The sequence below is a fragment of the Thermobia domestica genome, chromosome 3, assembly GCF_964235325.1.
Source record: "Thermobia domestica chromosome 3, izTheDome1.hap1.1, whole genome shotgun sequence".
Lineage (NCBI taxonomy): Eukaryota > Metazoa > Arthropoda > Insecta > Zygentoma > Lepismatidae > Thermobia > Thermobia domestica.
The window spans coordinates 277,158,486-277,179,690 of record NC_137456.1 but is presented as its reverse complement, the minus strand read 5'-3'; the positions used below and the strand labels follow the sequence as shown (position 1 = coordinate 277,179,690).

The 21,205-nt window shown below is 35.9% G+C and overlaps 1 protein-coding gene across 1 annotated transcript in view; it reads left to right on the top strand.

Annotated features, from left to right (window-relative positions):
• The window catches only part of LOC145681084 (uncharacterized), a 133,973-nt gene that overhangs the window by 107,104 nt on the left and 5,664 nt on the right, over positions 1 to 21,205 (top strand). The window contains exon 2 of the mRNA XM_081752456.1: positions 10,046 to 10,254. Within this exon, the coding sequence (XP_081608582.1) occupies positions 10,047 to 10,254 (208 nt within the window). The 5' untranslated portion in view covers position 10,046. The remainder of the gene's footprint in view (positions 1 to 10,045; positions 10,255 to 21,205) is intronic.

Sequence of the window (21,205 nt, the reverse complement as noted above, 5' to 3'; positions counted from 1 at the left end):
AACATATCATAGAAAACATTCCTCGGGTGGCTGAAAACACTTACGAAATTATTAGTAAACGAGAAAAACGCTATGTCCAATATATATATAGGGTGTTAATGAACTATACCGACAAACTGCAAGGTATGATTCCTCACATCAAAATAAGAGAAAAAGTTAATATGGACCTATGGTGAAAAGTGCATTATTTCAGAGATAGGGCTGTCCAAGGTCGCGAAAGAGCCAAATTTAAAGAGGTCATATTTCGAATTCGAGAAACGTGGATGGTGGTCCCTATCAGCGTAAAGCAAGTCATGCATACGAAGTCCAAAAATGCACATTTCATGATTGTTCAATTGGTTAGGGATTTAGGATTTAAATTTCTGGACTTTCGGTATCTAAGGCCATTTAGCCCTTCACGTTTTTTGAGGGATGACGTACCTCGGCGAGCACACAATCCGGGGAAAGGGAAGGAAGGAAGCGGCCTGGGACTTATGAGTTAGGTACCACCCCGGCATTTGCCTGGTGTGAATGAGGAAAACCTCATTCAGGGTGGCTGGCCTGAAAAAGCGTTTTACACTTTTTCGACCGAGTGAATGTTCAATTGGTGAATGTTCAATCGACCGGTATTCTCTGCAGGGTGAAATTCCCAGACATACCATCAACCGAATTTTGAGATATGCTCTTACTTTATGATTCGTCCAAAGTACGCAAACGATAAGTCTTGGTAACAATGAACACAGAATCCTTCAGCGCGATGTCGGAAGTGTTAAGGATCGTCAGCAGCATGGTCTCTCGTACTCGGGAAAACGCATGTTGCAATGTTTTCTTTCACGCTTATACGTGAAGGAAATGTGAAAAATACCGTGACAAAATACATCGCATCATACGTTATTCTGAAAACAAAAAACATGGAGCTGCTGGTACCTAACACTTCCGAATTCCCTCCGAGGCATTGGATGTCAATTGTTGTCAAAGATTACCTCCTACCTATTTTGGACCCTCCTTGAAATCAGGTTATATTTGAAAACTTTATTGAGAGCATATTTGAGAATTATACCCTGTAGGGAATACCCTGTACACCCATTGAAAATTGATGAAATATGCACTTTTGGATTATGTATACGTGGCTTTCTTTACGCTGATAAGGACCCTATTCACAGTTTTTGGAATTCGAAATAGGGCCTGTTGAAATTTGACTTTTTCACGAATTTGGACAGCCATGCCACGAAAAGTGCATGCTTTGAAACTATGCACTTTTCGCCACAGGGCAATATGAACTTTTTCTCTTATTTTGATGTGAAGAATCACCTCTTACAGTTTGTCGGTATAGTTCATTAACACTCTGTATAACAATAACTTAAACATTTAACATTTGCAAACAGGAAGCGACATGGTTATTTTCGACCGATTGTTTTGTTATTGCTACCTTCCAGCAATGAGATAACAATGAAAGATAAGCTTTGTTCTCAAACTTGTTACTACAAAAGAATTATATCTGTGGTTTTGTTCTTCAAATACATATTCACTCTAATTGGTTTCAGAATTACCATAATTAATCTTATAATAGCATAATATTTGTAAGAATTTTCTTATACCTTGGAAATGTACTTTGTAAGTTTTCATTTTACGCAATTCAGAGAAAATTTGCTGAATTTCACTAGAGTTATAAAGGAACTGAAATGAGTGTTGGTTTCACGGAGTGGCCCGGGGAGGAAATTTTTCCTCTTTGATCAACAACATTTCATTTGTGTTAGTATCTCCGATCGTTCTCAATGGGAATATACGACTATTATTGCAGTACTACTTTTCACCCCCTCTACATTTAAATTCTCTTCCGGGAGAAAACTTCTGAAATCATCGTTGCCTGTAATTATCAAGCTCCCTCATTTCAAACTTCAGTCCCTCTCCTCAACGCAACATTGGATATCTTGAACTTGAACATACATATGAAGTAGTTTATTACGAACAGGATAATAAGAACTGTGATAGAATAATTACAAGTTAGTCGATTGGTAACATTTTTGTTTACATTTTAGTTACAAAATCGGCTCTCTACATTCGTTTGCTGGTCGGGATATACCAAGATTGAGGTTTAGCTACCCTATCAGCATGGACCTACAGTTTAGGTTGAAGGACTGTAATGTGTTTCAATTTAAAAGCTCTTCCACCGGAAATGGAAGCCGGATCCTGTGCATCAAAGGCGTGCGCGCTATCCACTAGACCAACGCCACTGACTCATGGAGTGACTTATTCATATCAATAGTAAGTACAATTTTTGAACACAATAGATTATGAACATATTGATATGTGGCGAAGATCGTTGGGAAAATGTTAAGAAAAATCGAACCTGCTCATTACATATTTTGATTCTAAACGTATCAAAATGTATGCACACTAAAAATAAACAATTACAACTTTAAAAACGTTCAATAGACAGTATAACTATATAGAGATCAGCCTGCCCCTTAAATTCCAGAATGACTAGAAATTAATCATTATCATTTTACGAGGGCCGTTCTCAAACTAACAACTGCTATGTTCTCTCCGCTGGTCACGTTCAACTGATTTTTCTAACGTTTTTGCTGAATATTCTGTGAATTGTGGGTATATCACTATTGTGCGTTTGCTACGTGCTAAAACAATGAGCGCATGACCATCGTTACGATTAATACAATGGGTTTTGGTTGTTGTACAGAGTTCCGCACTATGACTTCCTTGGCCATAATTATCAATCACAGCAACATTACACGAAGTGCTGGTGTTCCCGAGATGCTGACATATAAAACAGCTAAGAGAACTAGAGATGTAGGATCGAACTTTCAGTTGATTGTATTCAGTCTTCACAAATTCCAGGAGCGAAGGCAAACTGAGAGTAAGAATCAGTAACTTGGAGGCACTTCACTTGATTTCTTACTTTTAATACAAGCTATTTTTAGTCCATGTTGACCAGATAATCCTGATTTAATCCACTCTTTGGTTACATTTAAGAGATCACAGCGTGAAATAACTCCACCACTAATATTCAGAAGACGGTGGAATTCTACTGTGACGCAAAACTGCCATGTTTTCCAAATTCAGTAATTTATCTGTTTTTCTTATTAAGTCTCCACGAATACAGTGCAATGCCTAAGTTTCCTGATGTCTTTAGCATGTGCAGCAGTGTATGTATGTAATGATTTTATTAATTACAAAAGGCGACAGGCCCATAAGCGTTCGGACAATTAGATTCTATATTGCACTATTAACATCTGTTTTCTTTCATTACAAGATATCAGATTACAAGAACCATGATTATTTTTTCCACATCCCTTATAATAGATTGACTTTCGGATTTGTTCACATCAGAATTTGGGTTTTTACGACAGGGATTGAAATTAATGATTGCTTATCCATGTAGGTAAGTTTGTAAGTGATATTTTTAAAAGAAAAACCTGTGTGGTTACAGCAACACTATACTGAGGCGTCCATAGGGCTACCTCCCTAGTAATCCTGTAGGTAGTGGACAGAAACGCAGATGATCCTGGAAGATGAAAATGAAAGTAGACAGGTAGCATATAAGACAATCCCGGCCAACGAAAATAAATAGCATTTTAGAAGAATGGACTTTCTGTTCTTTTTTATCTTGCTTTTATTTTTTTAAACTCTATTTTAGTATCCAACACAATGAATAAAACTTCACTCACAGAAAAAGATGCCGAAATATGTACACATCATTTGGAGAAAGATGCCCACTGATCAGGCTCTTACCGAATTCGTACCAACAACCAGTGAGTCCTGTAGCGGTATTCAGGACTGAAAATACAGACAAAAGAACATGCAGAAGGAAGAGTAATGTAATGGTAAAAATGCTGCCCTTTCATCTCCACCCCTTTCTCACATTGAGAACACGCTGCTTCAAAAGAAATGTAATGAAAATAAACATTAGAAAGGCAAATCAACGAGAACAAAGTAGTTGGTAACAAATATGGAAGTAGGAGGGGAGAAAGAAGACTACGTTTCGGTGTCTGAATTATTATTAGTGAAAACAAACTGCAAACCTGAAATAAAAGTAAGGATAGGAATGGCAAAAAATATATTTAGCAAGAAGGAAGGTATATTTTGTGGGTTACCAAATATAGAGTTTTAAAGAAGGGAGTTACAAATTACTTCGTGTTGAGTATTGAACTATGTAGGATAAAACATCGAAACTACGCAAAAGTGACGAAAAGCACTTACAGAAGAGGTTCTTAAGCCGGGGACGTGAAGAGCAAGCGAGGGGAGAAAGTTATTGACAACTCTGAATCTATGAATAAATTATCACTTGTAATGAGGGGCGCCCGAAGAAAATTTTCTAGGGGGGCATCTCTATGGTTGCTATATTACATCTGGTATTTCTGGTATTTAATATACGTGGTTGCTATATTAGGTGTATATTATTGTGAGCCAGGGGGACCTTCCCCAAACTGCCCCCGCCCCTTCGAGCGCTCATGCTTGTAATGGCCGTTAACAACTTAGCTTTAGCAAACTTCCCAGTCACCAAATGGTCGACATTTTGTCTTTACCATGGGAAGGACAAGTGCGTCAAAAATGCAGGGAATGCTAGCTAAACAAGGTTGAAAACTACTGGTTTCGAGTATGGGTATAGAGAAGAATTAAGAAAATCGGCTAGGTCGAACAGAAAACAAATAAGGAAGCGTTATAAATAGTAGAATAGGAAAAAATCAATTTTAGATGTAATTAAACAGAGGAAGTAGAGACTAATTTTAAATGTAATTAAGTAGAGACTGGTTGGGACCTGGGCTGAGAAGAAATCTTATCAAAAAGCACGTGGTAAAATGTGTGGTGGAAGGAAAGAATAGAGAGGGGCAAAGAGTTGACTATAATTGATGAATGAAATTAAAACAGAAAATTCCCACATGAAAATGAAACAGTTAGATGTAAACCGTGAAGCATGCATGCTTCTCAGATAGCATAAGTGACCTGCCAATGGCAGAATACCTAAATGGTCATGATATATGATAATGAATTAGACTCCTTCAATGAATGGAGTCTATTTTCTTGGAGTATCAATATGAACTTTTAATTTAATACCATCTACCATATTTTATTATTTAATAAGCATTTCTTTTGTAATTCATTTGTGTTGTATTTCTAAGACCGTACACTTGCTTTAGCGGGAAGCTATTAATAAAGAAAGATTGGTCGTCCATTAATAAGCTCCACCAGTGGGCGCAGAAGTGCATAATCTTGTGACGCCAGCACCTGCTGTGCCATTATGCTTTTTGTCTTCATCTTAATAACAATAAATTCTTATTATTCTCTCTTACTCCTCTTAGAAGTTCCTTAATTATTAATGAAGAAGCAGAAAGGAGTTCTCAGAATTACAACGTTACGTAACAACAACAAACTTTCATTCTGTAACCAACTCTTACTACAAGGAAACTACATAATCAATGTGTGTAAGCTTTCCGGTGCAACAAGTTTCCAACGCATTACTTCCTGTTTTTTTAAAAAAATCTGATTCCTTTATCCTCTCCCAACCTCCATTCTTAGTCATTTGGGCATGACACGATCTTCCGTGAATATTGATCTTTTGATCAACATTATGCAACACTTCAGTGGTGGGTCTAGAGGGAAGTCACATCAGTAAAAAAAATTACCTTTATTAGCCTCAAACTAAGGAAGAAAACTAATGTAATAATTCTTGTATAACTAGGTACAATGATTAGTAGCCCTACATTATTATGTGAATTTTCTTTCCTTAATTTGAAGATAAAAGTTTAAGTTCTTTAGAAATGTTATTTATCTCAAAATTAATCTTTTAGTTTAGCATCCCAGAGTTATGCTTTTTAAGCTAAGGGAGACGATGATTAAAGCAAGTGAATAATTACGGAAGAATTGGTGAAATGAGAAATTGAGAGGAAACGGGAGTACCCCGAGCAAACTCGCGGACTCGATGTTGTCCACCACAAGCTTACTTTCCCGGGCATCGAACCAGGGACCCCCGCACCAGAGGTAAGCACTCTCCTTCGCACAGCATTGCGTGTTGTTCGGAACACTCCCCATGTATCTGGAACAATGGTGTAGGCAATATCAAACTCCTAAGCCACACTCGTTACACTTCGTCATTTCAGTTTCCGATGATTCTTCCTAGTGTGAAGTTATCCAAATTTTGTCTTAGGGCCATGTTGCTATGAGTAACACCACCATAATGCACCTTAACAGCTCTCGGACTGATACTGTCTCTTATCTTTCATTTAACTCTTTCACGTTGGAGGAGCAGATCTATTCGGCGCTACGGTAACACTGACGTTACGCTATGCAACGTCTTGCTCCGTGTGTACCTGTAGGATACCAATGGTAACATTCGGCCGGGTTTTCCATAATTTCCACCGAATACGGAATATTTTATGTTACTTTATGTATATAACAGAGATAGATGAGTCCGTGGGTCAAGATTTTTGAGTAGGTCAGTGGGTCGTGACTTGGCAGGACGAGACACACTGCGACCCACCACCCACCGTGACCCACTCTGACCCATCGACCCACCCTGCTCAGTGCATTATAGACAGTCTATCATGAACACTGGTGAATTTGCCTACGTTTTACTTTGACGGCCATCAATTTTCTTCCTTTTTCATGTGTTCCTATTTATTTACCTGAGATGTGTATATCGAAGTGAAAAAAGAACTTCAGACACTTTTAAACATTGAAAATTGGAATTGTAATAATAACAAGAGGACTTACTACTCGACTTTCGAGACATAACCTGTGGGGATTTTCTAGAGGAGCTAGCTACTGGATACAATATATTTTTGAATCACCTATAATATATGAATTATCATAGAAAAATTGAATGTAACTATGTGTCCGTGATCATCATGCCTAAATTGTAAAGTTAAATGAAATAACTTTTAGTATATAATTAGGCCTTAATCCCAACTAGGATGTTATCATATAGCTTTCATTATAATATATATCCTAAGGGGGAAGTGGGGGTTCGAACTTTTGCGAAAAATTTAGTATCTCACGAGTCGTTCAATTTAGAAGCTAAAAGCGATTGACCGTAGAAATCAAACTTTGATTAGTGATAATTTTACAGCCTTGTTTTATTACAAGTGTAAACTCTTTAGTCAGTGGATAGGTGGGTGTGGATTATGGGTCAGAGTTGATGACGGTGGGTTTTGATGGGTCACAGTGGGTCAGAGTAACTAATGGTGGATGGCAGGTCAGAGTGTTTCACGGTGGGTCAAGTTTTCATTGACCTCACGCCATCTCTGGTATATAAATCATCCTTAAGTTTTGCACACCAGTGTACTTCTGCTCTTACCCGGCATATTGCTGCAATCTTCTTAAACATCCTTTAAATTGCCAGACCGTATCGAATTGATAAGAGGAGAGCAAATCAACAAGCAGCATTCTATTTTCGTTAAAAATAATTAAACGTAGGGTGACCAAGTTCTGACAAACGAAAAGAAGGACACAAATATAATAGTATATGATAGTTTACTGCAATACACATATTCCTATTTCATTTAACCTTAACCTCAAGTTAATCATTCATTTTTGTTTAAAAAAGTAGAAGGAGAAGAAGAATTCAACAATAGTATTGAACAAATTTAACATAACTCCAAATATTTTCATGAATGACAAATACAAGATTGATGAAACCATTTAAAACAATTTACGGAGTAACATGAATGAGATATTTAATTAAAAAAAACTTAAGTATGTTGAAGCTATGGTGACCAGACGTACAGATTTTCGCAGTACAGTACTGTTTCTTAAGGAGCTGTCCTGCGTGTTGCGAAGATACCTAGAAAACCGAGAAATGTCCTTCTTTTTTTTTTTTTTTTTTTTAATATTCTGCAAAATGTCCTGAGTGTTTCTATTTTATTCAACTTGTAATGAGTATGTTAAGCAGTTGTCCATAACTTTCGCACACATTAACATTTTGAATTGGATGAGACTTAACTCAATAATTTAATGGGAATGTCCAGACCAGCTTGAAATACATTAATGAATTGTCAGAAAAAGAAATAGACTATTCCTGCTTGTTTGATGAGACTACGAATGCAAAGAAATGCAAGAAATGCTACTTCTTAAAAAAAGTAAAGAATGGAACACTGCTCAAATGAGAATAGACTGAAGATTGAGTGGATTATTCAAGCATTTTGAAGAAAACTCACTTCTATTTCCAAGTAGATGATATTGTGGAGTTTAGATGTACTTCCCTGGCGCAAATGCTCTAACTGAGTGGATATTTTCTATAATGAATAATTTGTGGACTGATAAGAAATCTCAGTTGAAAACTGAAATTCTTAAACACTTAATAATAAGCAAATGTAACTATGCATTATCCGTAGTAAATTCCATCACATGATTTTCCAGTTACTGGATGCTGTATATTCAAATGAAAAATATGTCACCAAGCACTGTCCTGATGTTTAGTTGGCAAATAAATGTCACGTATTAATGAAATTAATTTGTTAACATTTTTGGAAAAAGTTTGCAAAGTAATGAATAAATAACCGTTAAGATGATCTGCATTTTTTAAGTTTCATTAAAATTTTATGCTCCAATATACTTAAGTTTTTCATTAAAGTATCTCATTCATGTTACTCCATAAATTGTTTTAAATTGTTTCATCAATCTTGTATTTGTCATTCAGGAAATATTTGGAGTTATGTTAAATTCGTTCAATACTATTGTTGAGTTCTTCTTCTTCTTTTTTTTTAACAAAAATGAATGATTAACTTGAGGTTAAGGCTAAATGAAATAGGAATATGTGTATTGCCAACGCAGTAAACTATCATATACTATTATATTTGTGTGTTTCTTTTCGTTTGTCAGAACTTGGTCACCCTAGTAGAAGCATAACATTTTAATGAAACTTAAAAAATGCAGATCATTTTAACGGTTATTTATTCATTACTTTGCAAACTTTTTCCAAAAATGTTAACAAATTATTTTCATTAATACGTGACATTTATTTGCCAACTAAACATCAGGACAGTGCTTGGTGACATATTTTTCATTTGAATATACAGGATCCAGTAACTGGAAAAATCATGTCATGGAATTTACTACGGATAATGCATAGTTACATTTGGTTATTATTAAGTGTTTAAGAGTTTCAGTTTTCAACTGAAATTTCTCATCAGTTCACAAATTATTCATTATAGAAAATACTCACTCAGTTAGAGCATTTGCGGCAAGGAAGCACATCTAAACTTCACAATATCACATACTTGGAAATTTCAAAATGCTTGAATAATTCACTCAATTTTAAATCTATTCTCATTTGAGCAGTGTTCCATTCTTTATTTTTTTTTAAAGAAGTAACATTTCTTATATTTCTTTACATTTGTAGTCTCATCAAACAGGTAGGAATAGTCTGTTTCTTTTTCTGACAATTCATTAATGTATTCCAAGCTGCTTTGGACATTCCCATTAAACTATTGAGTTAAGTCTCATCCAATTCTAAATGTTAATGATTGCAAAAGTTATGGACTACTACTCAAAATACTCACTACAAGTTGAAAAAAATATAAACACTCAGGGATTTTGCAGAACATTTTAAAAAACAAGGACACTTCTCGGTTTTCTAGGTATCTTCGCAACACACAAGACAACTCTTTAAGAAACAGTACTGTACTGCGAAAATCAGTACGTCTGGTCACCCTATTAAACGGAATCAAATGATCAGATTCGATTTAGTCGATTCAATGTAGCAGCAACGGGGTGAGGTCTATTAGCCGTGAGATCAAATAGAATAAGTGAAGAAAGAGCTTTAGTTACGAATAAAAGTTTAATGTATTTCACGATAGGATGTTTCTCAGTGTTAGGTTTGGATTATTTAGTTTCGATTTTGACTACCTAAGCGATTGGTGGCGCGTTCGTGAATAGTTGCAGATGTAAATCTGTGGTAAAAATATTTCGAACATAACAAAACTGTTCATTAAGGTCCGTAAATTATAAAATCAATTAGCTGTTTGCCTGTTAGTGCAATAAGCCATTCATAAAAGGAATACCAGTACATTGAAGAAAGTAACGTGAATGTTTTTCGCTTTTTTTTTTTAAGAATGAAGGAATCTCCGATGCTGATAGTGATTTTCCTGGCTCCATTGGTGGTCTCATATTTACCTGAGCAACGTTATCGTCCAGCGCCTGGAAGACTCATCCACGCGGACGTCGACTGGAGAACGCCATGGCAAATCCTTCCCTCTCAGCTCGCCAGAACTCAGCAGTTTCAACAGCACGTACAACAACCCGTACCCAGGAAACGTTATTGTAAGTCTGTTTAGTGATTACAATTCCTTATTTTACCGCCTTTCAGTGGTTTGTATATTAATTGTTTATTTGTATCGAATTCATTGCATGTGTGAAGTTTAAGCTTTGAAAGAGTAAATTAGTAAGTTTTAACCATCGAAGCTCTCCAATCATTAAATTTCAACTTTTATGCCTGACTCACACTTCGCGCCATTTTGGGGGAATTATGAATATATGATTCGTTGCTGTATAGAAGAAAAAACATTTTTTAAAAGTAGAAATAAATAATATACTGCATTATGCAAAATAAATAAATGCAATTTGCGCGTGCTGAGAAATGCAATTCATATGCGATTATTGGTATTGAATGATACCAAAGTATGGGACCATAAAATATGGTTGAAGTTGAATAATGCAATATTTTTTAAATTAAAGTCCCTATTAGTACAGAAATTAGCTTAACGTTCTTTGCCTATGCGGATTGTTGTTTGTCTGACGTAACATGCTTTTCAACACCTAGACTATACAATATGTTTGACATGTCATGTATATGCTATGTAATATTTCAACCTTCAATTTGTGTTTCTATATTTGTAAGTTTACCTTTCATACCTTGACTGCATGAGACATAGATTTAAAGTTTATTTATTGACTATTTTGAATTTTACCGTTCTTTTTAGTACCAAAGTTATGCAGGGGAGTATAAGAGTATTTTGACAGTGTTTGTGTTTTACTTTATTGTGATTCCTTATACCGGGCAAACTGAGAGACGAGAACAGAAAGTGTATCCTAAAGAATTAATAGAAAATTGGTAGAACTGGAGAAAAAAATTCAAACTGATTCGTCTTTACTTTAGTCCATTTATCATATAAGAGACACATTGGAAGAAACAAATTCAGTGAATATTGCCCTGATATCTGGACATCCAAGAAATGTTACCAACGTGAAGAATGAGATTCGAATATGGTTAACTTTTGTTGATATTTGATATAAGGGGTTGTCGACTGAGTTGGACATTGCCCAAAGGTCTCTGAGTCATTTCATGAGAGAATAATGAACTTGAAGTATTCTCAGACTTCTGCATCACTTAAAGTATAGTGATCCAAATTGTCGTCTATAGTTGTAAGAGCGTGCGTGAGATTTATGTACGAGTAAATGCACAATTTCTTAATGAGATAGTTTGATTGGTTAAACCTTTTTAAAAATTGTCAGTAATGCTAACAGCCAAAAGCTGTATTTATTAGTATAACAAAATCTTCATCTAACACTCAGAATTGCGCTCAATCAGTTTGGTATGGGTTATTTTGTAATACTAATCTGGTTGTTCTTAGACTGTTTCTGTAAAAACCACTCAATGGTAACAACCTCCTCATGTGTCACATTTTGAAAAGGTGTTTTCGAGCAAAACGATGTACCACTACCTCATTACGCACGTCCTACGTATGATTTCCTAGATGCAACGTCCTAAGGGAGATGAAATGGGCACTGTTGTAGCATTGAATGTCCTCTATACTCCTCATATATCACATCCATAGCCTTCTTTTTTCTGGAATCGTATGTATTCCGAACTAAAGTACTCACCCTCTACGAACTCCTTTGGGTTCACTACAGATGCCCGCAAAAAAAAAAAAAAAAATCAACACCAACCTTAGTTTATGTATTACCGTGCGTCATAATGTAGCTGGCAGAGACCAAACATGTGCCAGTGTTGATGGTGGATACTTTGAACACCTACAAAACTAAAAAGATATGATATCTGTGCCGTCGTTTGGCTTGTGTGCTTCTTAGTGTTGCTGTTTTGTGTATTGCGTTTGTAATGGATACATTGCAATTAAGTGCGAACCTACTTTTACTCCAGCCTGTATAAACATACAATACAGGTCATTGATTAGAATGTGACATTTCTTTTAGCACAAACATTACATTTGACGTCAAGCAACGCATGGCTTGTCAATTAGCTGAATGTTTAACGTGTCTTTTCAGCACTAAGTTCATATGAAACATGCGCCTACAGTTTAACGTGAGTTTTTATTTGTTGGTTAGATTAGAGTTTATTATCCCTTTAAGCACCCAGGCTATATGAGACGTAGACCTACTGCTTAACCAGCGGCAAAGGCACGCACGCAAACCATATTGGCACGAGGGAGTTCTACAACATGAGATCCACGAATTAGGGTATATATGAACTTCCGTGCAAGTCGAACACGGGAATCTCGAGCCATAGGAAGTAACTTACTATTCTTACTTACCGAGGAGGCAGTTTCCTATATTCGTTGTTATTTGTTTCCTATATTCGGATATAAACTTCTTTTCAGCGCCAAGTCAATAAGACGAGAATCTATATCTGTTTGTCTGGTTCAGTTTTTAGCTATTTCCTTTCAAGCAATTTATTTACGTACTTATCTAAATATAATAATATTTCGCGTATAGAAATTCCTACAGCTCACTTTTATCTATATTACTAACTAACTAACTCTATGGCCTATGGAACCCGGAGCTTCAATGCCGCGTTCACAAAACCTCTCCACTGACTTCTATCCTTAGCCAACTGGATCCAGTTTCTACTTTGTATTCCAATCTCTGCGAGATCCATCTTAATATTGTCCTCCCATCTGCACCTAGGTCTTCCTAATGGTCGTTTTCCGATTGGTCTTCCAGTTAAGACTTTGAAAGCGTTTCTACTTGCTTCCATTCTAGCTACATGACCTGCCCACCAAAGCCTCCTAGACTTGACGACCCTAACAATGTTGGGTAAACCATATAAATTATGTAGTTCCTCGTTATGAAGTTTCCCCCATTCCCGTTCCTCTTGGGTCCGAATATTCGTCTCAGGATCTTGTTTTCAAATACTTTCAGTCTATGTTCTTCCCTCAGAGCAAGCGACATTGTTTCGCAACCATACAGAACAACACATATGATTATCGTTTTGTATATTTTAAGCTTCAAATTCCTCGACAGAATTGGCGACAAAAGATTTTGAACCGAATATTAACACGAATTCCCTTCTTTTAGACGACATTTAATTTCTTCATGAATATGATTTTTGTCTGTTAATATTGATCCTAAATATTTGAAAGTATCCACTTTATCAAAAGCATTATTTAATATTTTAACGCATCCATAATTTGCCGTATTACGGTCACGATGCACTTCCATGTATTTAGTTTTCTTTTATCTATGTAAGCTTCTCCATAAAGCTTGTGAACCAATAATCCCTCAAGTGATTTTAAAAATAAACTTTTATGAAAGAAAATCAACTTTTATAAAATCCTCTCCAAAATAACTCACGTACAAACCTCCCACTCAGTCTTTTTCTTCTTCTTCCGCAAACCCACAATTCTCGGTCACCTTCTTCAATTTCAATTCTTCCACTCCGCTCGTCAGTAATTGTTCTTGAAACTGCTCATTTAAAGCAAATAGTTCTTCAATTTGGCTTTTCTTAACATTCGCTTTATAAACCTCCAAATCTTCAATTTTAGTTATCGACTCATATTCAATACGCTGTACCGCTTCTTTTTCAAGGTACACTCGTCCGAAATGATTGTCGCATATCTATAACTGTTTTCTTGTAAGAATATAATTTGATAATGATTTTGCAGGGTACTTTTAATACTGATAATATGATTATGATCGGGAAATGTATATTTATGGTAAATTTCATAGGAAAAGAATTATAAATACGAAAATTAGAATGAGTAAATCAAAATGTTGCTAAATGGACAAAGAAGTTTCATTTTTGTTTTATTGTTCTTATTTACTGCTCTTTTGACATGAAATTTCCCACATACATGTCTTTGCCAATTATTCACATAATATTGTAAGAAATACCGGGCGAATTCATTATCAAATTATATTCCTACAACAACATATTTATAGACATGCGACAATAATTTTAGACATGAAAACTAATCTCTCTCTTATCTAAAGCAATATTGATCTTTAGCTGGACATTTACACTGAAAGTTGCAAACTACACCCTTTACATGTTTTTAAAGTTGCAAACCACACATTTGACATTTTTGTCAACTGTTAAGCAAATTCCTGGAAGTAGATTTATTTATTTTTAAAAAATATCATGGTTGCTTTAGGTTTAATACCGGTGTACAGTGTTTCAGTAGACGGTTGCTGAAACAATTTCATAGTATGCTCTGTTTTCTCCGTACCTTTGACCAAATCTATTGCGTTTTGTAATGATAGATCCTTTGTAGAAAGCATTTACCTTCTAACTGCATTACTACGTATTCCCAGTACAATTTAATCTCTCAACAGTTGTTCTGTAAAAATGATGTAATTACAAAACGCGACTTGTTTCTTTAAAGCAACTAAGTACTGTAAAAATGATTGTCCAATCTGTTCTATCATTTTAGTAAATTTGTACTGTCCTGCTATCATTTAGTTGCTTTACCAAACTGTATCAATATATTGTCTTTTAGAGCTTAAACAATGTTATCTTTTGGATGTTTTAGCACAATAATGTTCTTTAATACAGGGTTATTCGAAAAGAAGGAGCATATCTAAAATATTTATTTCTATTTGATGATAATATATGGAGACACTTACGGTATCTTGCTGGATATGGGAAAGTTCAAAGTTTTATTTTATGTGTTCAACATAAGCACCGCACCATTTGTTATGCGGCAAACGTTGAATCGGTAGTCTATTTCTTGCCCCACATGAATTAAGTGGTCTCTGGTTATTGAACTTATTGCTGTAACAATTCGATGTCGCATATTTTAAAGAGTAGCAGGCATAGGTGGTACATACATGCAGTTCATATATATATATATATATATATATATATATATATATATATATATATATATATATATATATATATATATATTCACACCAGTAAAAATCGCAAGGAGTAAGATCTGTAGTCTTGGAGACCATTTAAGGTGAACAAGATCATGTTACCCACTTCTTCCAGTCCATCGTTCTGAATTGTGTCGTTCAGATACTGCCGTACCTCGTGGTGGAAGTGAAATGGAGCGCTATCTTGCATGAACATAAAATAACGCCGATCTTGACCAATTTGTTGAAACAACCACTCTTGAAGCATGCCCAGATATGTAATTTCAATTACAATTTTCTCTGTAAAAAAAAAAGAAAGAGAAAAGAAAAAAAGAAAAGAAAAGGGCATCAACTTTGTTGACGGGAATGGGCGCAAAACACATTCAAAATGAAAATGAAATCTTTCAGTTTTACGTCCCACGGTTATGCCGGTGAGGCTAAAGGAGACGGTGATGATGAGTAATGAATGAAATGGTGGAATGAAGAAAGTGGGAGGAAACGAGAGAACCCCGATGAAACCCACGCACACGGTGTTTGTCCACCACAAAGTTCACTTGGCGGGGGCTGGGATCGAACCCGGGGCCCCAAGCACCAGAGATGAACGCTCTACCACTAAGCCACCGCGGCCCCTAAGAAAACACATTCAGTTTTGAAGAGTATTTTTCATGTTCGATGACTGTGGCACGATATGAAATATTGACTCGTCGAAAGTAAATAGACTTTCAGAAAAACTGTCCTCTCACAAATCTTGCAAAATTGCAGTGCAAAATTCTAACCTCTTTCCGTGATCACGTGGAGTAACTGGAACTCATACGGCTTCAGATGCAGACGTTTTTTAAGTACATGCCACACCGTAGGTTGCGGAATTCAAAGTTCTCTACTTCTTCTAAATGTGGATTTCCTAGGGTTACGTTCAAAGGCAGTTCGGATACGCTCAACATTTTCATCTGACATGCGAGGACGACCAGTGCTTTTCCCTTTGCATTGTAAACCCTTTCATGATGAGGCGGATCTATATTGAACTTGCAAGAAATACACGCTGCACTGCAACAGTGAATTCACTCTTTGTATACTGCAGCACACGAAACAACTTCTCTTGGGGAGTCGCCATTTTAACGTAAACAAACAACAGAGCCGCTTTAGGCATTGAATGAAACTAAGGGTAGGGACATGCCGAAGATACCTCGCGATCAAGGTCGAGGTTTAAGTCGTGGTCACACCCTCGATACTGGCACAAACCCATGTATTCAAATGAGTAAGCTCATGCCGAAGATGTACGCTACATCGCGACCTAGAGGTCGACCGCGAGGGTGAATTATTGGTCGCGATGATGAACAACTGAGTTTGTGTTTACATCGATGCTCAGCGAAAGCATCGCTGTGGCTCAGATAAGTTATTTATTTCAGAATTATACTATAGCTTATTATTATATAAGGAAGTGGCGGCCACAGGGAGGACGCTTTCGGGCTGAAGTCCGTAAATTGTAGAATTTTTAAAGAAAAAAAGAAGCAACTATTAATCATATCTATGCTTAAAAACTACACACATACCCTAATTCCGAGATAAATAAAAAGTTTCTTCTAAATTCGTTTCTGATATCAGCTAAAGAAATACCTGTAAAGGCTGGCACGTATCCATAGGGAGGAAACGTCGAATAATGGAATTTCAGCGCCGAAACTTCATTTGCTGCAGTTAATATTCCCTCCACCTCGAAACCTGAAGATATACCTGATTTATTTATTTATTTATTAAATTTTACTGGGAAACGATTTCTCGCCTGAGTGCTGAAAGAGGGCATTCCTTCACAGAAAATTAAATAAAAGGTAAAAATCTTTGATTTAGAACATTGATAGAGATGAACAAGAGATGAGACTCAGGGGGCAGGGGGCTCGGTGGCTCAGTGGTAGAGCGTTCGCCTCCGGTGCTTGGGGTCCCAGGTTCGATCCCAGCTCGCGCCGTGTGGACTTTGTGGTGGGAAAACACCGTGGTCGTGGATTTTCTCGGGGTTCTCCCGTTTCCTTCCACTTTCTTCATTCCACCATTTCATTCATTACTAATCATCACGTCTCCTTTAGCCTAACCGGTATAATGTGGGACGTAAAACAAATATTTCATTTCACTTTTCAAATATTTTTGCGAAACAAGAGACGAGACTTTGGCATTCTCATATCTCGTCTCGCGTCCATCCCTATTTATAAACTGTTTGTCCTTTCAATTTCAAAATGTGGTTTTGCAGTGATTTTTACGCATTGACGGAATAATTTCATATGCGTTACAGCAATGTTTCTCCACAAACTGAGAACTTAACAGCGAGGGTGCGACCTCCTCGCTATGTGCTCCCTTCATCCATCGCGACCTAGACATCGAGGTAGCGACCGTGACTTAAACCTCAACCTCGATCGCGATGTATCTTCGGCATGTCCCTACCCTAATTGGTAAGGATTTAAATCTTTAAATTTCCTCTACGATACAGTGATACGATGTGTCAGTGATGTATCGTATGTGTCTCTATTTTTGTTCATTAGAAATAAATATCTTAAATCTGCTTCTTCTTTTTGAATAACCCAGTATTTTAAAATTTCATGTACCCACTACAGCTAACGAAATATGTACTTTTTTCTCGGCCTTTATATCTGCTGCAATACGTAACAAATCAAATTGCTCTAAACAAGATCTTCCAGGGTCAAAGGATTAAAGCATTGAAAGATTGGCCATTATTCTGGAATAGAAAGTTCGGTAATAGTATACATGAGAACCCCCTGTCTTCCGTGCGCGAGGATACTTCATATTATATATTTATACGTTACCAAATTAAATCACTGCGTTGTCTTCATTATATGTGCTTAACATTCTATTTTTACTTTCTAGAATAAATTTTGTTGATTTCGATTCGAAAAATGTTAAATATTTTTTAATTTTTATATCATGATGCAGACCAAAATCCTTGTTGCATATAATGTAATGCGCTATAGCATATAAAGTACAAGGGCAAATAGGTACGTTCTTTTTTTATTTTCGTATCAGTGGATAAGTAAATGAAAGTGGGTTTGTTACCCCCTTTCTAAGTTCGCAGATACTCAATGAATAATCCCTAAAAGTATGAGCGTCCAGCTTCTTCTGGAACTCAGACGGTCTTACGTATACTATATCCGAAAGTTCAAACACAAAACTTGAGATCGTAAGTTTGATCAAAAACTGCGCCAAAATAATGTTAGCTAAAATAATGTTGAGGCTAATAATGCTGGTTAATAATATTTTACATAACGAGAGGTTATATAGTTATTTATGATCACACTTCTATGTGCACAGTCAGAACTGTTGTATAAATCTATATATATAAAAGAATAATCCACAATTCGAACACAAAATTTATATTTTATCTAACTTGTTCTATTAAATACACGAGCAAAAACCGAAAATCAACAAAACCACAGATTATAGACATAGATATAATATTCATTTCTTAAGCCTGCTCCTATCGATTTTACATAGCACTTACTTTGCAGAAACCAATTCCTAACCTCAACACATACCTTATTATTGATTTTGATAGTATTCAAAAGTGGATTTCGTTTAATAATTGTCTGTATTCTATAATACATGTATTTTCTTTTGTTTTTAGAAATAAAAATACCTAAAAAATGAGTACCTTGTATTTGATATTTCGAAGATTTTAGTATGGACTATGGACAGTTATGAAATACTTACAGGGGATGGACAAAAAAATAAATAAAAAACGTTTGCAAAAGTGTGAAAATCATACCTAGTCGAACCATACCTAGTCGTGAAAATCATACCTGTGGGACCTCCTTTGCGTTCAAAACAGCTTGGATCCGACGTGGAATGGACGTATACAGCTCCTGAATCGTAGTGTGTGGAGATTTGTCCATAGTTCCTCCAAAACATGCTCTAGTTCCTTAAGGGATGCTGATGGAGGGTAATGAGACCGAACACGCCTTTCTAACTCAGACCACAACGGCTCAATGATGTTCAGATATGGTGATGGTGGGACCCAGAGGAGGTGTGATAGCTCCTGGTCATGCTCCTCAAACCATGATTTCACCGTTTCTGCAGTGTGACAGGGTGCCAAATCATCTTGGTAGATGCCATCACCATCAGGGAACAATATTTGGGCCATGGGTAGAACCTGGTCCCCCAAAACGGCCTCATATGCCCTAGCATTCATCATTCCATGCAGGGCTATGATGGGACCTGCAGAAAACCACTATATCACTGCCTATACTGTAACAAAACCACCCCCATGCTTTACAGTTGGGAGCAGAAAGTCTGTATCATAGGCCTGCGACGGTGTTCTCCATACGTAAACATGACCGGTTGTTGGAAACAAGGTGAAGGTCGATTCATCGGACCACATTACGTGTTTCCACTGCTCATGAGTCCACGCCTTGTAGTCCTTGCACCACTGGATACGCCTCTTCGCATTTACTGCTGTGACCAGGGGGTTGGCGATAGCGGCCCTGCCATGAATTTTCATTTTATGAAGTTCCCGTTGCAGTGTTTTAGATGAAACCGTGTTTTGTAAGCCAGAATTGAGTTCAGACGTAATTTTCATTGCAGTGGTCTTCTTTTTAGCCGCTACAATCCGTTTTAATGCCCTCCGGTCCCTATCTGACAGGGTTGTCTTTCGACTACTGTTGTGCTTTGCAGACGTCGTTTGCCCATGAATTGTGTATCCCTCGTGACATTAGACACAATGCCTTTCGATACCTCCACAATTTTCGCCACTGTTGAAACTGAAGCTCCAACCAGACGGGTACCAACGGTCATGCCTATTTGGAAATCTGTCAGGTTGCTCACTTTACCACACCACGACACTCACAGGTGAACTGGTTACTGCTGGTGGAAGAGGAAGGTCCACATAACACATTGAAAACAAAAAAAAATCGGCAACTGCAACACGTATTGTACAGTGGAGGGCCAAACTTACATGTTCTGTATGAAGTGTTTTAGATTTTTTGTCAATCCCCTGTATATATTCTAATTTATTTCTTATCGCATTATTAATACTTGAGATAATCGTGCCCCTGAAATTATCGTATTTCTTAATATAAATTTAGCTTTGTGTAACTATAATTTATCATATGACAAATGTTGTTGGATAATTCCTAAATATTTGCCTGCGTACTTGATATATATATATATATATATATATATATATATATATATATATATATATATATATATATATATATATATATATATATATATATATATATATATATATATATATATCTGATCACCTCTATACCATATAAGCTACAAAAAATACTTTTCTTCGTAGAAAAGTCACATAGAATTTATATATTCAAGTTAAAACAAAACTAAATCTCAACATTCAAGATAGAATCTTTCTCAAGTTTTTGAAGTTTTAGTGTATCTTCCTATACATATACTGTACTTTTTAAAGTAGGAATGTGCACTTTGTTTTAAGTACTAAGTTATATTATGTATAAAGAAACAATTTTTGTAAAATTTTAAAACATACTTTTATTATGCAAGGCAAAACTATCTGAATAGCAAGATCTGTTTCTGTATTTGGTTTTAATTCTTATTGCATTTTGGTAATCGCTTTTATTAATACTACTCATCATTAAGAAGTTATTAACTTACTATCCAGATAGTTCATTTAGTTTATACACAGCTTGGATACTTTTGCATTCTGATTGAAAAATAATACAAAAAAACTATTACCATTATCATTATTTGTGTTTAAAATAGTGTTACTAGAAATTATGAGTGAACAAGTTTGAAAATAGTTTATGACTTACAATCGAAATGAACTTTCATTTTCTCTTATTTTCGTTACAATGTTCCTTCGTAATTTTGATATGTTTTACGTGTCATTCTCATTAGGTCACTTCTTTCTTTCTTTCTTTCTTCCTGTAGACATACTAATTCGAATCTAAATTCTTCATTCGCTTTCTATAAAAGTTTCTTCATTTTAACGCCGTTAATAACTTTGCTTTCTCTTTTGATACTGATAGATCATTTTTTAAAAAAATATAATGTATCAAAACACTTACGTAGCTTCTTGAATTTGATTAAATTCTTCCAAGAAAATCAAATCAGCATCTTTCACTAACTGATTAAGTTTTGTAACCTTTCAAAGTCATCATGGCAAACTGTTTTATTCTATACTAAATTGTGTGGCATTTCT